Raw genomic sequence first — 14,939 nt, 5'->3', positions numbered from 1 at the left:
CCACACACACACACACACACACACACACACACACACACACACACACACACACACACACACACACACACACACACACAGTTAATAATTTGTCCTGAGCAGGCTGGAGAATAGGAACTCATTAAGGCGGTGAGCTGGCAGAAACGTTAGCACGCCGGGCGAAATGCGTGGCGATATTTCGTCTGCCGTTACGTTCTGAGTTCAAATTCCACCAAGGTCGACTTTGCCTTTCGAGGTCGATAAATTAAGTACCAGTTATGCACTTGGGTTGATGTAATCGACTTAATCCCTTTGTATGTCCTTGTTTGTCCTCTCTATGTTTAGGTCCTTGTGGGCAATAAAGAAACATGGAGAATAGAAACTCTGTATTTTTTGTCAGTTCTTTGTCTTAAGTTGCAGTTGGTGTTCCGTAAACTTATAAACTTACAGCTCCATGATATTATTATCGAACTGTTCGATTCCACAGCACATGTCGTTGGTATTTTCTTTTAGTATATTCCTCGTGATTTAAGTAGGGTGGTTATTGCGTTACTACATGGAGAGTCCATAGCCCCACATGTTGGCTATGAGTGATAACAGTTGTAGACAGACGTATCTACTCTCCAATGCATATCACTACGTGTTAGCATATTGTCCCTAGCGATCACTTTCAACACGTGAGTGGCCCGTCTTTAATCCATTTCTCATCAAAAGCGGTCTGTCGCCTTAGGATAGTTTCAAGAATTGTTTTGAGAACTTGTATGTATATAAAGTCTATCGTTATTTCTGTCGCATTGGTTTAATACAGACATATAAAAGTGCAGATGGATGATGGTCTTCGGCCGCTGCTAGTGATTGGATTTTCCGTGTCTTTTACAGATATTCCTGAAGTTAGACAAACAGATGCTGTGACAGATGGATGGATGCATGCATGCATGGCTGCATGGATGGATGTATATATGTAAGAATGCATGGCTGTATATATGTATGTATTCATGTATGAATGAATGTTTATATGTTTTGAATAGATGCATTTGAGAACGCTCGAATAGAAAGAGCAGCGTGTATAACATTTACAACGTCTATACAAGCATGGCACGGCAGTTGCTGAAATATTTTGCATTTTATATTACAAGCACAGGGCTTCACTCGGAATAGCAGAGGATCGCCGGAAATCTGTTTCGACTTGATTTGCTCTCCTCAATGACAAATACCTTGCATGTTCTGAACGAAGCCGAAACTGCTTGTTAGAAATCAGACAGAAATCATTAAACAAAGAATTTATTGATTTGTGTGAAAGTTAACCAGGTTAAATAAAAGCAACTGCAACAGCCTCGTATCAAAATATCGCTATGGGTAACCTTTATAAAATGCTCACATCGATTGTTCTTCAGTATCATTGGTTTCAAAGCTTTTATCGTTGCACCACGCTTCACATTGGAAAACAGAAAACAATTTAAGTGTTATAGGGGGAAAAAAAATGAAGAAAAGAAAAAAATGACCCGTGTGAATGCCTACGTTCCATTTGGGTTCAAAACTACTTTACTTTATCCATGGAAACATAATTTGTTCTCAATACTATTTTTCAGGGCAAAATCAATGTTTAATGATATATTCTATATTGCTTTCTTCGTCGTCCCACGATATAACCAACATCGGTCTGTGTTTTGTCGGTTCCAGTATTTTAGTTGTGTTTTAAGACGATTCCTAAACCCTTCGCTCAACTCTTTCAAGAGAAAAGGGCGCATGGAACGATCTCTTATGATATTTCTCGTCACACAAAATACAGGATTCTAAGCGAAGAATCGACTCCCAGAAGGATAAAGGTCAAAGTTGACTTAGGAAGGTTTTGAACTCATAAAAATTACCATCAGCCATTCCTCCCCCGCCGACGCTCTAGCCATTCTGTCACCTCACCACCTTACCTTCAAATGACTCTGGCACAAATTTTAAACAGATTTTACTCTTTTCTCGTTAAACCTAGATAAACTTTTTGTTTCACCCGGCCAAATATTTATAATGAAATTTGTCCAGTATGTTTGTGACGTCATCACAACAGTCCTAATTGTAACATGTGACATCATTTCTACAACCATCCATTTCGCTTATATTTAATATTCGCAAGAATACTTCCCAGGTAAAATATATCTCCATGGTTTGATACTCATATAATAATATGAAATATAATCATCATATTTATAGCTTTGTCCATTTCGATTAAGGAAAAATATCATCATTCACTAGCATACATGTACATTTCTTTAATATTTTTAACCGGCAGAAAGTTACAAGAGTTACTCAAGGATGGAGAATTTCGTGCACAGCATTTATCAAAAGTGATTAAGTGTAATACACGAAACTCTTACGGCTTGAGTTACTTTAATGGTTGTTAACCGATTAAAACTACCAAATATGTACAATATTATAGTTTTAAGGGAATATTCAAGGTAAACAACTCCTTCAGAAACTATTTATTGCAAAAGTTACTTCCCCTGCAAAAATTTCTCTAAAAATATTTTCCTCGTTATATTTAAGTCATAAAGATTTACCCTGGGAGGGAAAATCAACGGCCATGACACTTTATATTTTTCAGGTCTTACGAGAAAAAAGACGAAGAAGGAAGTAAATTTCAGACCGGAGACTTGAGCCAGTGTCTTTAACAATCTACAAAAGAGATTGGTAATACTTAAAGGTTTGTTTAAAAACACGTTTTTGAAGTATTTAAACAATGTTGATAAAAGATGGAGATAGCAGAAGGGAGAAGTGGGGATTTGGAATTTGCCATAAATGGTTATACTGATGATAATTCAAGTACATCACCTATTTTATAGATTATATATAGATCATATATAGATATAGAGATAGGTAAAGAGATTTACACATAAAGATAATATATATATATATATATATATATATATATATATATATATATATATATATATATATATATATATATATATATATATATATATATATGTATATATATATATGTGTATATATGCGTACGCGTGCGCGCGCGTGTATAAGTATGATATAGATAGATATAGATACAGAGATTTCAAATGTAAATTATGTACATAATTCCTCATACCTTAAATATAGAATCAATACAGAAAGCTTTGGTTATTTAAGAGGGTAGTGGTGATGGGGTGCGGTGGTGGTGGTTGGGGTGCTGAGTGGGGCGGGGAACGAATGTCATCCATTGACTTGTTTCGATCCAAATAAATTTAAAAGAGTCAATGTTTTGGTGTGAAAGAGTTTAGCCATTTCAGATTGTCTGCGAATTTTGTAGGGTTTCAGATCAGATGTACACATGCAGTGGAAAATCTGTCCCTTATATGTTGCATATTCCCCTCTGAGTGTGCCAACAAATCAGCAGCATCAGCGTAAAGTAATTCTCCGACAAGTATTTCGAAAATCTTTGCTTTGCAGTTAAACCGGTCAAATTAAAAATATGACCAGATATCCGAAAGTTGATTCCGATTCTCCTGTTGCAATCCTTGAAAGCATACTAAAGTAATACAGCAAAATAAACAGAGAAAAGTGTAGGGACAAGAATATCTCCCTGTTTGACACCGTTGTCCACCGAAAATTCATGAGATAGCGCACCATAAAAGACTACCTGAGCTTTCATGTTTCTGTGTAGTTCCTTAAAAATGCTCACAAAATGTGTTGGGCAACCAAATTTACACAAAACAATCCATAGTGCCTTACTGTTTACAAAGTCAAATACCTTAACTAAATCTATGAAGACCTGGTATAGTGGCATTTGTTCCTCTAAGCGTTTCTCTTGAACCTGCCTCACAGAAAACATCATGTCCATTGTTCTTCGCTCAGGTCTGGAACCACACTGTTCTTCAGGAATCACATGCGGACACAAATTCTCAACAAGACGATCTAACATGATCCTTGAAAGTATCTTTTCGGTTTGTGCCGGAAGAGTTATCCTTCTAGAATTACCACACACCGCTTTCGGGCCCTTACCCTAGTATACAGAGATTAAAATGCCATTTATCCATTCTTGTGGCACAGAAGATACATTCCAAACTCGAGTTATCAGGTTATGAATTTCAGATGAAATATGATCCCCACCTGCTTTCAGGATTTCAACTGGAATACCATCCTATCCAGGAGCTTTACCTGATCTCGGTTTACATAATGCCAGATTTACTTTTTCAATGGAAGGTGTGTCATCCATGTGTTGCACTATCTCTCTTTGCGGAATGTTGTTTATGATATCCATGTTCATTACAGATGGATTGTGGAAAAGATCTGCAAAGCGTTCTCTCCATCTATTCATTATTCCAGGAGGATCTTTAATAATCTCATGTACATCTTTCGACTGCAAGGGAATATATGATGAAGATTGGGGTCCAAAAGCTCGCCGCAATAAACTATAGAAACTTCTAATGTCCTTCTTACCATAGGCTGTCTGTACTTCCTCAGACAAATTTCTCCACCAAGTGTCTTTAAGTCTCCTAAGTTCTTTGTGCAAGTCTGCTTTCGGAGACTTGTACAACTTTTCTAGCTGCACTTTGTTCTTAACGTTTGGGTCAAGGAGCTTTTCATGAGTGGACCTCTTTGTTGTATCATTGGAATCAAACCAGTCTCGGTGCTCTCTCCTCTTAAAACCTAACACTTCTGATCCCATTTTATATATTCCATCACGGAAAAAGGTTGCCACGAACCTTCAAAATAAACATTGCTGCATCTCTTCTGAAACAACTGCAAAACTTGTGATCGTTTCAGTTGCTCTGCATCAATTTTCCTTGGCACTCGTACACCTGCACTAAAAATCTTCTTACAGACCCTGAACTTGAACTTGGCCCTAACCATTTTGTGATCAGTATCACAATCAGCACCTCGCAATACTCTGAGATTGCACAAATCTTGTAAGTCAGCTTTCCGAGTTAATAAAAAGTCAATCATGTGACCTTGCTTTGATCTTGGGTGAATCCAGGTAACTTTATGCTTCAACTTAAGATGAAAGAAAGTATTCCCAACAATCAAGCCTAGCTCGGAGATCATTTGTAGCAGATGCAACCCATTGCTGTTCACCATTCCTATTCCATAACGCCCAAGTATACACACACACACACACACACACACATATATATATATATATATATATATATATATATATATATATATATATATATATATATATATATATATATATATACATATATATATATATATATTAATGTGTGTGTGTGTGTGTGTCTGTAGCTTATGGAAACTGTGTAAACTATCAAGTTTTTTTCTCTTCTTTTTCCTTCTAATTACCTTCAGTTCGTGTTGGGTGTCGTTTCAGAGTTAAAAGAAGCAATTTTAAAACTTCAATTATATTCAGGTAAATTAGCGAAGTGGAAAGACTGTGCATTTGACGCTAGATTAGATTAGATATACTATTTCATGCCTGACTAGTTTTCAATATCTAGCACATAAGCTCGGCGGTTAGTAGCAAGTTACTTTAAAATTTGTTACATTTGGAAACAACTCACAAGGAAATGAAAAACGTCTTAAATGAATCGACCGACTTTTAAACGACTTTTCTTCAAGCATACTTTCTATTTTTTACATATTTTTTCTTAAACCGATCTTCTTTAGCACCATGTCTTCATAGATTCCTCGATCACGGAACTAAATACATACCAAATAAATGCTTAGCAGAATTTCGTCTGTCTTTGCATTCTGAGTTCTAATTCCACCATAGTGGAATTTTCCTTTTATTCATTTCGAGTCGATAGAATAGGTGCCAAGCTGGACACTGGGGTTCGATGTAAACGATTCATACTCTCTCCCAAAATTGCTGGCCTAGTGCCAAAATTTGACATACAAAGTTTGGTTGTATATTTGTCTGTCTATCGATCGATCGATCGATCGATCGATCGATCGATCTTTATATATGTACTAGCGCGCACGCGTTTGTATGTTTAAGCATCCAAACATGCTGCGAGAACATAATCTACATGTACAAATAATATATATAAATATAAATACATATATATATATACATATATTAACCAACAGCATGGTTCCGGGTTCAGTCACACTGCAAAGCACCTTGGGAAAATGTCTTCTACTATAGCCTCGGGCCGACCAAAGGCTCGTGAATGGATTTGGTAGACGGAAACTGAAAGAAGCCCGTCGTATATATACATTTGTGTGTGTGTGTGTGTGTGTGTGTGTGTGTGTGTATACGACCGGCTTCTTCCAGTTTCTGTCTACCAAATCCACTCACAAGGCTTTGGTCGGCCCGAGTCTATAGAAGAAAACACTTGCTTAAGTTGACACGCAGTGAGACTGAACCCGGAACCATGTGGTTGATAAGCAAGCTACTTACCACACAGCTACGCTTGCGCCTATATATATATATATATATATATATATATATATATATATATATATATATATATATATATATATATATATATATATATATATATATATATATATATATATATATATATATATATATATATATATATATATATATATATATATATATATATATATATATATATATATATATATATATATATATATATATATATATATATATATATATATATATATATATATATATATGCGCGATATATATATATATATATATATATATATATATATATATAGGCGCAAGCGTAAGAGAGATGTAATTCTTATATTTATTATCTCAATTGTTGATAGATTTCGATGTCAAGTGAAAAGAAAGAAGAAGAAAAAAATGATCCATCTGTGACTGAGATGGAAAATGTAAGTTGTCATCTGCAACGATTTCTTAATTTCATTAAGTTAGCTTTGCTAATTAAACAGCCCCTAACTATTATTCCTGAATAGGAGGGCAGTGTTGCTACAGTCTGAAATGCGTGATGTCCTGATCAATCAGCTCAGCATTCAACAACAATAATGAAAAAGCTCTTTTCTTTTTCCCGAACTATAATCAACATTTTTAATTAATCGTAAAGTAACGGAGAGAAAGTTTAGTGTGAACTTCGTACGAAACCAGTAGCCTCCGACCAAAGTACAGCATACTCCCTCCCCCTCTCTCTCTCCCCCTCTCACTCTCCTTCTCTCTCCCTCTCACTCTCCTTCTTTCTCCCTCTCACTCACTCTCTCTATCTTTCTCTTTCTCTGCCACTCTTTTTCTTTCTCTGTCACACTCTCTCTTTCTCTCCATGTGTCTCTCTCTCCCCTCTCTGTCTCTGTCTATCTTTCTGTCTGTCTCTGTCTGTCTGTCTCTGTCTGTCTGTCTGTCTGTCTGTCTATGTGTCTCTCCATGTCTCTCTCTGATCACTGCTGTAGTAGTTACTGCTCCACTGAATTAGCCAGCTGTATCTCATAAATGCCCGTTTTCACCGTAACAGCCATCTTACATCCTCTTGCCAATCTTAAACCTTGTAACTAAACATTCCGTCCAAAAACCTCAGGTCCACCGACTAGAACTCCTCACCCTGACCGCTTTGAATCCCACTCAAGCAGAGCTTGCGAACGCTGGACCTAACTGTTTACTTTTCACATTCATTGAAAAATGCTTTTCAGAAAGTTTGTAGACATAAATGAAGCGAAACAATTCCATTTCAAAATGGATGACATTTCAGGAATTCTATTTGGCGAAGAGTTACTTCCCCTCCACTACCTACTGCCAGCGCAATAGTAAAGACTCACTTCCTAAACACAAATAATAATGAAGATATACACCCTCTCTACGGATTATTCCCAACAATAATGGTTTCTAACATTAGGAGCTACACAGAATGATATTCATAACGCATTGTAGCTGCCTCATCCTATATGTATGTAACTTGTCTACTTAAGCTTTATAGACTGTCCAGGTTTTAGCTCTGTACAACTGGGAAGAAAGCACTATAGACTGATATACCTTACATTTGAACCCGGATGAAAACATGTCACCTGTAGCCTGCCAATTGAAGCACTGTTCTGCATGTTTTCTATGTGATTTCCAGAAATGGTCGATGCTCAGGCCTTTGAATGTTTTGCACTGGACCAGCCCTTCACGTCTAATAGTGATGTTATCTTCTGTTATAGGGGCAGGTAGGTTCTCTACCTTTTGGGAAAGGCATTCGGTTTTTCTGATGTTGACCTTTTAGCAGCACTGTTGCGCAGTTCTGGCAAAGTTATTCTTCCAGTTTCTGCATATCTTCAGCACTAAAGATATTCAGCGCATTATCATCAACGAACATCTCTCGCACTAGGATCTTCGTAGTGTGTGTCTTTGCTTTGTACTGCGTGATATTGAATAGATTAGCATCAGGCTGCGTCTCTATGTAAATAACCCCCCCTCCAACTTCTTCGAAGGAACTGCCAACACTACTGCAAGATAGAGAGAAAACAGTGTGCAGCAAGTACGCACCTTTGTTTAATTCCATTTGTCACCAAAATCTCGCTTGAGGTGTTGCTACTTTATACTATAAATGCCTGCATTCCTTCATGCAGGAACCTAATCAATTTGATGGACCTTCGAGGACATTTCTGTTTTCAAAGAACAATCCAAAGCCATCGCAGGAGACTGAGTTGAAAGCTTTTGTGAAGTCGATTAATAATGCATACATAGACATCTAAGGTGCTCAACGAATCCTAGGCAACTGGTGAAAAAACATCAAGATTGGTTCAACAACAACGACATCCAACTACAGACCCTGCCAAAGGAAGGGAACTTTGCATAGGCAAGGCAGCTAAATTACAACACAAGGTAAAACAGGAAAATTAGTGGAAGCAAAATGGAAGCTGCAACAATATACTAGAAATCTGAAATCAGATTAATGGGAGGCCAAAGGTGAAGAGCTGATAAAGACGAAAGCGTTTTCTTCAGGACTTCGAGAAGTATATGGCTCACAGAGAAGAAGCACAACAAAACTCATAGCTCTTGACGGTAAATCGGTACTCCAGGAAAAGTTGGAGATCCTTGATAGATTTGCCAATCACTTTGATAGCCTGCTCAATATCCCAGGAGTCGAAAAAGTCACTCAACAACTAATCATTCTATTCGTATTTCAGTTATGAGTCTGTGAAAGCAACATAAACAGTGGACATTCTCATAATGCAATACATCCTTCACGTGTTATCATTCCCCACTTTAAATGTTTTACTCATTTCCTGCTGGTATTGAAACTGGAATGTTTTCTTAGCTGGTAGGAGTGGATTCACGTCAAAGAGTAACAACCTGCATGACTTTTACCCGGGTTATATTGTCCGTGGAAGAAAGCTTAACACTATGAAAGACGCTTGTCTATGTCCAGGTTCTGATACACCACGGGGAATCTCACACCAGTAACTCCTCCCCACACATTCCAGGCCACCATTTATATCCTCTCCCGGTTCCTGTTATGCGCTGTTAACAATGTCCGGCAAGGGAGATAATTCTCTATCTATAAAAACCCGCAGAGCATCTCAGAATATCACCACAACTAATTTAATGATATGTTTAGCGACAATCCATTTTAATTTCTACTTGGCATTTCTTTTCATCCATCTGATAAGTATTTGGCTATGCACTAAAGCTGGTTCTTCTCTCGTGTCCCATAAACAATACACTTGGACAGCGATGGCGAATATTGGTAGCCGAACCTTTCCAAATTTTAATGTCCTTAATATTCTTGTTATTGTAGTGTCACTTATTTACGTCTATTTTAAAAGCATCCTTCTCGCTCGAACCCTGCGGACTTATACGGATTGGTTTTCCGGTTCCCCACTGGATTGAACGCTGGTCCGTCGTAGGGTGACTCACCTTTGCCAGATGAATGCATTGCAGCAACGTGAAATGAAATGTTTTTGCTCAGGAACACAACGCGTCGTCCAGTCCACGAATCGAAATTACAACCTTATGATCATGAGGCCAACGCCCTACACACTAACCATTAAGCCGTACGCTTCCACTCACATCTATTTTAGTTTTAGGTAAATGTTAAGCAATTTCTTATAACACGTCGGAGTGCTGCCTGAAATCCTGCGGCGTATTATTACTGGTGTGCCAAATGCTGATCATCAGGCTAGAAGGGCGAACAGCACTTCTTGCTTTGCTTCATTTGAGAGAAAAAGCTGTCTTTAATCAAAGCAATGATTTCATTTGGCAAGTGTAAGGGAGAGTGTGGAGACTGTGGGTAATACAGAATGGTAACTTAAAGAAAGAACTGTGAGAGTAGAGAGATGAATTAAGATCAATGTTGGGCAAGTTTATTGATATAATTTCCAGACCTGATTAGTAGACATTTCAGTTGTTTTAACTAAAAGATAATTGATTTATTGGCAGCTCCTGCCTGAGGGAGAAGACGTTCCATGGAGTTGGGAATCTGGTGGATATGAGTTGACCAAAAGAAAAATTCAAGATTTAAACAAGACGATTCGGGCTTTGAAACGTGGTCGCACTTATAAAAGTTACCAAGAAAGAATGAAGGTAATTCTTGGGCTCTTGGACTCTTTCACCTGATTCATTCATTGAAAGATAAATGTTTTCATTGTTATGTTCACTGTTATAGATGCTGGAATGTTTTTCAGGTTTCCGGTTCTGTCTCACTACGTGGCAGCACCTTCTGCCATCGATCAAAGCCTTTTCAGCGGACTTTGGTTTGTAGAAATTCTGCAGCTCACACAAGTTTTATGGGAAGGGGCGTGTGTGTGTGAGTGCACACGTGTGTGTGTTTTGTGAGTGTGTATGCGTGTATCTATGCATTTGTGTGTCGGTATTAGCGTGGCGAAAATCGGTGCGGCGAACAAAAATACGTTATCAGTGTCACGTACTTAGTAAATGCGTGTTGTTAAAAGCTTTTATGCTGCGATATTTCGTCCAGGAAAATTCCCTTTAAAGACGGATTATATTTGTTTTTTTTTTAAAAACCCAGTATATCTCAAAGCCAAGCGAAACGACTCGACTCAGAAAGGAATGAGAACGACAGACATCGATATTTCAGATAACCGTTTATCCGATTCACCTATGAAACGAATTTTCCTTTTCTCCTGATTGACCCAGCCTTTTGTCATCTTCCGAGATCGATAAAATAGATTACAAACAAAGTAATGGTGTTAATATAATTGATTGGAAACTCATTAAGGAGGTGCCACAGCTTGGCCGCTATCAAATATTGAAACCAGTAATAAATAGATGAAAAATGTAAATCTGACTTTTAATTGGTTTCAAAGACGAATTATGACGTGAAATATGTGGATTTAGGGTTAGGATTAGGTTTAGAGTTAGGGTTGGGGTTTAGGGTTAGGTTTAGAGTTAGGGTTGGGGTTTAGGGTTAGGTTTAGAGTTAGGGTTGGGGTTTAGGGTATTGGCAATGATGTTAATATTGTAAGATTTATCATTATTAAAGAACAAAGCAACCCGTGAACATGTTAAGGTGAGAAGATAGAGTTTTCACGATGTTCGCTTTGAAGAAATTCAAATCCTCTCTAGTATTCCACTCTGTATAGTGAATGCTTTTGACAAGGTCCGGATAGCTTTAAGTGGCAGTTTGCATTGGTCAAGTCACACAGCCATCCACCTATTTTTACAAGTAGGCTGAGGTCTCATTGTTTGTGGTTTGTTATGTGATAAACAACTTTGTCAAAAAGTGTGGCAAGTTCTTGCAATTCTACATCAATATATGACAGTTTGGGTTGATTCTCACTCGTTTCTTAGGACTTGGGTGTTCTGTTTTCTTTTTCCATTGAAATTTATTCCGGTCAACCAATCAGATTGCTAGAGAAATCCATCTTTTCTTCAGTAAACTATAGCAAAATTGTGATCAATATACGAGATTTAGGAGTGCATAATATCCGGTATACGCACCGATGGACATACAACTTAATAACTGGAGCAGGTGTGATGTTAAATGAGTAGCTGTATTTTAAGGAAATTCTCTCGTTATTTATTGCGTGGAGAAGGCTTGGAAAGGATTTCTGTCACAACATCAAACTGGAAAACATTTGATTTAATTCTGAAATTAGAAAAAGTGTAGCTTTACTTCAATAAAGGAAATTAACTGACCAACAGAAGATAAAAGAAAAATGGAGAAAATGATTACACATTGAGTAAATGAAAATGAGAGGCGCGGAGAGAGCGAAAGACAAGGACAAAGAGAGTGAGTGATAAAGAGAGAGAGAGAGAGAGAGAGAGAGAGAGAGAGAGAGAGAGAGAGAGAGAGAGAGAGAGAGAGAGAGAGAGAGAGAGAGAGAGAGAGAGAACGTCGGTGAAAAAGAGAAAGTGGGGGACACAGTATCGATATATGAAACTTAACATTGATTTTTTTTCCATCCACAGATAATGAAACTAGAACAAGAAAAGGCCAAAGCTGCTAATCGGGTGAAAGCGTGGAAGCCTGTATCTGACTATCATTTAAACAAGGTTCTCGGAAGTAGTGCTACCAAGACACAAATGAATTCGTTTGATAGCGATTCACATGCTAAAACAATTGAGCCAATAATGAGAGGAAGAGAAGAAAAGACTTCGTTCGTCGATGCCGTCCGAGATGTCTTGGCTCATCGTCGACAACTGAAGATTAGAGCAGCAGCTTTCATTTCTTTGCTACCCGAGTCAGTAACTGAAGTTTATATCTCTTTACTCTCTGGAATCGGATCCTCATAATTCGGTGCCAGGGGAAATAATGAAAAGAAAGATTTTAAAAATCTTTTTTGGTACTGTTCTGCAAAGAACATCAACATCACAAGCCCTAGTTTTCTCGCAAGGCGCTATGATACTTACTAATGGTTGTTTTTGGAATCTGGCGATATCCTCCTCCCCTTCCTCTTCCTCCTCTTCCTCCATAACCATAATCATCATCACCATTAAACGTGAATCATTTGATCACTATTTACTATAAACCTTGATGTCCTGCTTCGGTTGCTGCAGATTGAAAAGGAAGGAATATCTTTGGGGCAGAATCAGTTTTACTTGCTCTCCTGGCAGTGCTGGATACTTCTCTCCTTTATATTAGCTATCTCCATAAAATATTGATCTCCAATATTATTGGCGATCAATCAGATTACCTTCTTTTGAAACTTTGATGCTTCTCTTCAAATAAATATTTTAAACAACAAATGTATTTCACATTATCGTCGATTATAAAGGATCTGGTCGTAGAGGATCCAATGGAGGACATGTGACTGAAGCCATCTTCATTTTATATCTGTATAAAGTGGATTCAATGCCGCTGGTGTTGTTGGCTCGATGGAGCATTTAAAGTGCGTGATCTGAAACGGACGGGGAATACTGCTAAAAGCTTCCAGAGTCTTAATATGTTGACCGTTTCTAGTTCATGTCTTGGATCTTTGTAGGAAGGTGGAAATACCGATTTTATACTAGATGAGAATCTTAGTGTGAACGCTGAGAAGGTTTTCCAGAGAGATTCTCTTTTGGGGGCCCTCGAATCCTTACAAAAGGACTTTCACCTAATCGAATGTGAAGGAAATAAGAATGGTAAGGTGTCTGATTCTGAAGACTGGTTAGTTATTGCTTTTGTAAAGAGAAAATGAAGAAAACGGCGGGGGGGGGGGGATGCTGTGTGTCATTGTCAGATGAACTTTGTTCCCTGCACGTTGTCAGACTTATCCTGACACAACAGGCTGAGTTGATGGCTTTTAGAGTTTCGGGAATGTGATCTTCTAGAGAATAAACCCTCATGTGTAACGCAATGATCTATTTAGATCTGAGACGATTAACGGTGGTTTGCGACCTTCTGATGCAGAAGAGGTTCACTTAAAGTTGGATGTTAATAGTGATTCGCGTCTCCTTTCTGTCTCTCTGCAAAATGGTTTTATAGTAAAGAATTCAGTTTTTCTGTCCTCTTATCAATCATCAGCCTTGTGTGTGTGTTTGTGTGTGTGTGTGTGTGTGTGTGTGTGTGTGTGTGTGTGTGTGTGTGTGTGTGTTAATATAAAGTAATTATCTTAAAGTTAAAATTAACTTATCTGGACATATAACGATGAGGCGACTCAATACCAAGAGTAAAGTCAAATTTATTGCCAAAATGAAATTCGCTGCAACTTCAAGCGCCACCCGTCAGCCTGAAGAACTAGCAGAACAGCGAAGATTAAAAGTCATTCATGTGTCTTTGTCTTTGTATTTACATATCGCTACACTTCTCCCTAACTTTCTCCCTCTCTCTCTCTTCCCCTTCTCTCCTCCTCCCCTTCTCTCCTTCTCCTCCTCCTCTCTCTCCTCCCTCTCTTCTCCCTCTCTCTTCTCCCTCTCTCTTCTCCCTCTCTCTTCTCCCTCTCTCTTCTCCCTCTCGCTTCTCCCTCTCTCTCTCTCCTCCCTCTCTCTCCTCCCTCTCTCTCCTCCTCCCTTCTCTCCTCCTCCTCTGTGTGTGTGTGTGTGCACGCGTGCGTTCGTACCAGTGACGCATTTATAATATTTTTCCTGTTGTTTATGAAAGTAGTGGCACAAGAGTTGCGGGGGTGGTGTTTCTTGACTCAACACGGTTCAGATTTGATCTTGCTACATTAAGTTGTCCTTCTTATTACTGTAAACGACTGCATTTATCTCTGTTTCAAACAACAGCATTGAGGGATCTCATTTTTATCAATTATTAGTTTTTTAAAAAATACTACATCATTCTTCAACTTGTTCTCCTTTAATCTTCACCACAGTCAATCCGTCTTAATCCACCTTGGTCTATCTTTGTGCATCTTTATGCTCTCGGAAAGATCTTTCCAACTGAGAGATCAGCCATGCGTGCACTACTTCCATTGCCTTCTGGATCGGGGTAAATCGGCGATCTCTTAAGATCTTTGAGTAGAAGAAGCAGACGACAGTTGAAAGGAGAGCAAGATCAGGATTACATGGAAGATGTTTCAATATGTTGAATGTTTTGGGGTATCGTGGCAGCAGTATGAAGACGGGTTTTGTAATGCATCAATAAATCACCTTTCGATCCCTCAGTATTTGCTTTCTTTGCAACCATAACTTTTCAAACGGTATTACGCTATACTGAGCACTGATCACTGTTGCGATCCTCAACAGA

At 38.2% G+C, this 14,939-nt stretch overlaps 2 protein-coding genes across 5 annotated transcripts in view; one reads left to right on the top strand and one right to left on the bottom strand.

Annotated features, from left to right (window-relative positions):
* Window positions 1–1,997: 1,997 nt before the first annotated feature.
* LOC106869994 (uncharacterized) overlaps window positions 1,998–14,939 on the top strand; it is a 51,475-nt gene continuing 38,533 nt past the window's right edge. For 3 of the 4 annotated variants that reach the window (XR_016241351.1, XR_016241350.1, XM_089350171.1), the window contains exons 1-5: window positions 1,998–2,113; window positions 2,570–2,668; window positions 6,667–6,732; window positions 10,247–10,390; window positions 12,239–12,510. Coding sequence is in view for 1 of the 4 variants with exons in the window: in XM_089350171.1 (XP_089206297.1) it covers window positions 6,673–6,732; window positions 10,247–10,390; window positions 12,239–12,510 (476 nt within the window). In the remaining 3 variants the exon portion in view is untranslated. Of the gene's footprint in view, window positions 2,114–2,402; window positions 2,424–2,569; window positions 2,669–6,666; window positions 6,733–10,246; window positions 10,391–12,238; window positions 12,511–14,939 lie in introns of those variants that run through there. The other variant, XR_016241352.1, reaches the window with a different exon arrangement.
* Window positions 3,488–3,880, bottom strand: LOC149135884 (uncharacterized). Its single transcript, XM_089350031.1, has one exon. It carries the CDS (start codon window positions 3,878–3,880, stop codon window positions 3,488–3,490), a length of 393 nt encoding a protein of 130 aa, XP_089206157.1.

The sequence above is a fragment of the Octopus bimaculoides genome, chromosome 4, assembly GCF_046866305.1.
Source record: "Octopus bimaculoides isolate indiv1 chromosome 4, ASM4686630v1, whole genome shotgun sequence".
Lineage (NCBI taxonomy): Eukaryota > Metazoa > Mollusca > Cephalopoda > Octopoda > Octopodidae > Octopus > Octopus bimaculoides.
The sequence above is the reverse complement of the archived record's forward strand: the minus strand, read 5'-3'. Positions and strand labels throughout refer to the sequence as shown.

Bases quoted from the DNA above. Each gene is read 5' to 3' on its own strand.
- LOC149135884 (XM_089350031.1), bottom strand. From the start codon at position 3,880: ATGTTAGATCGTCTTGTTGAGAATTTGTGTCCGCATGTGATTCCTGAA.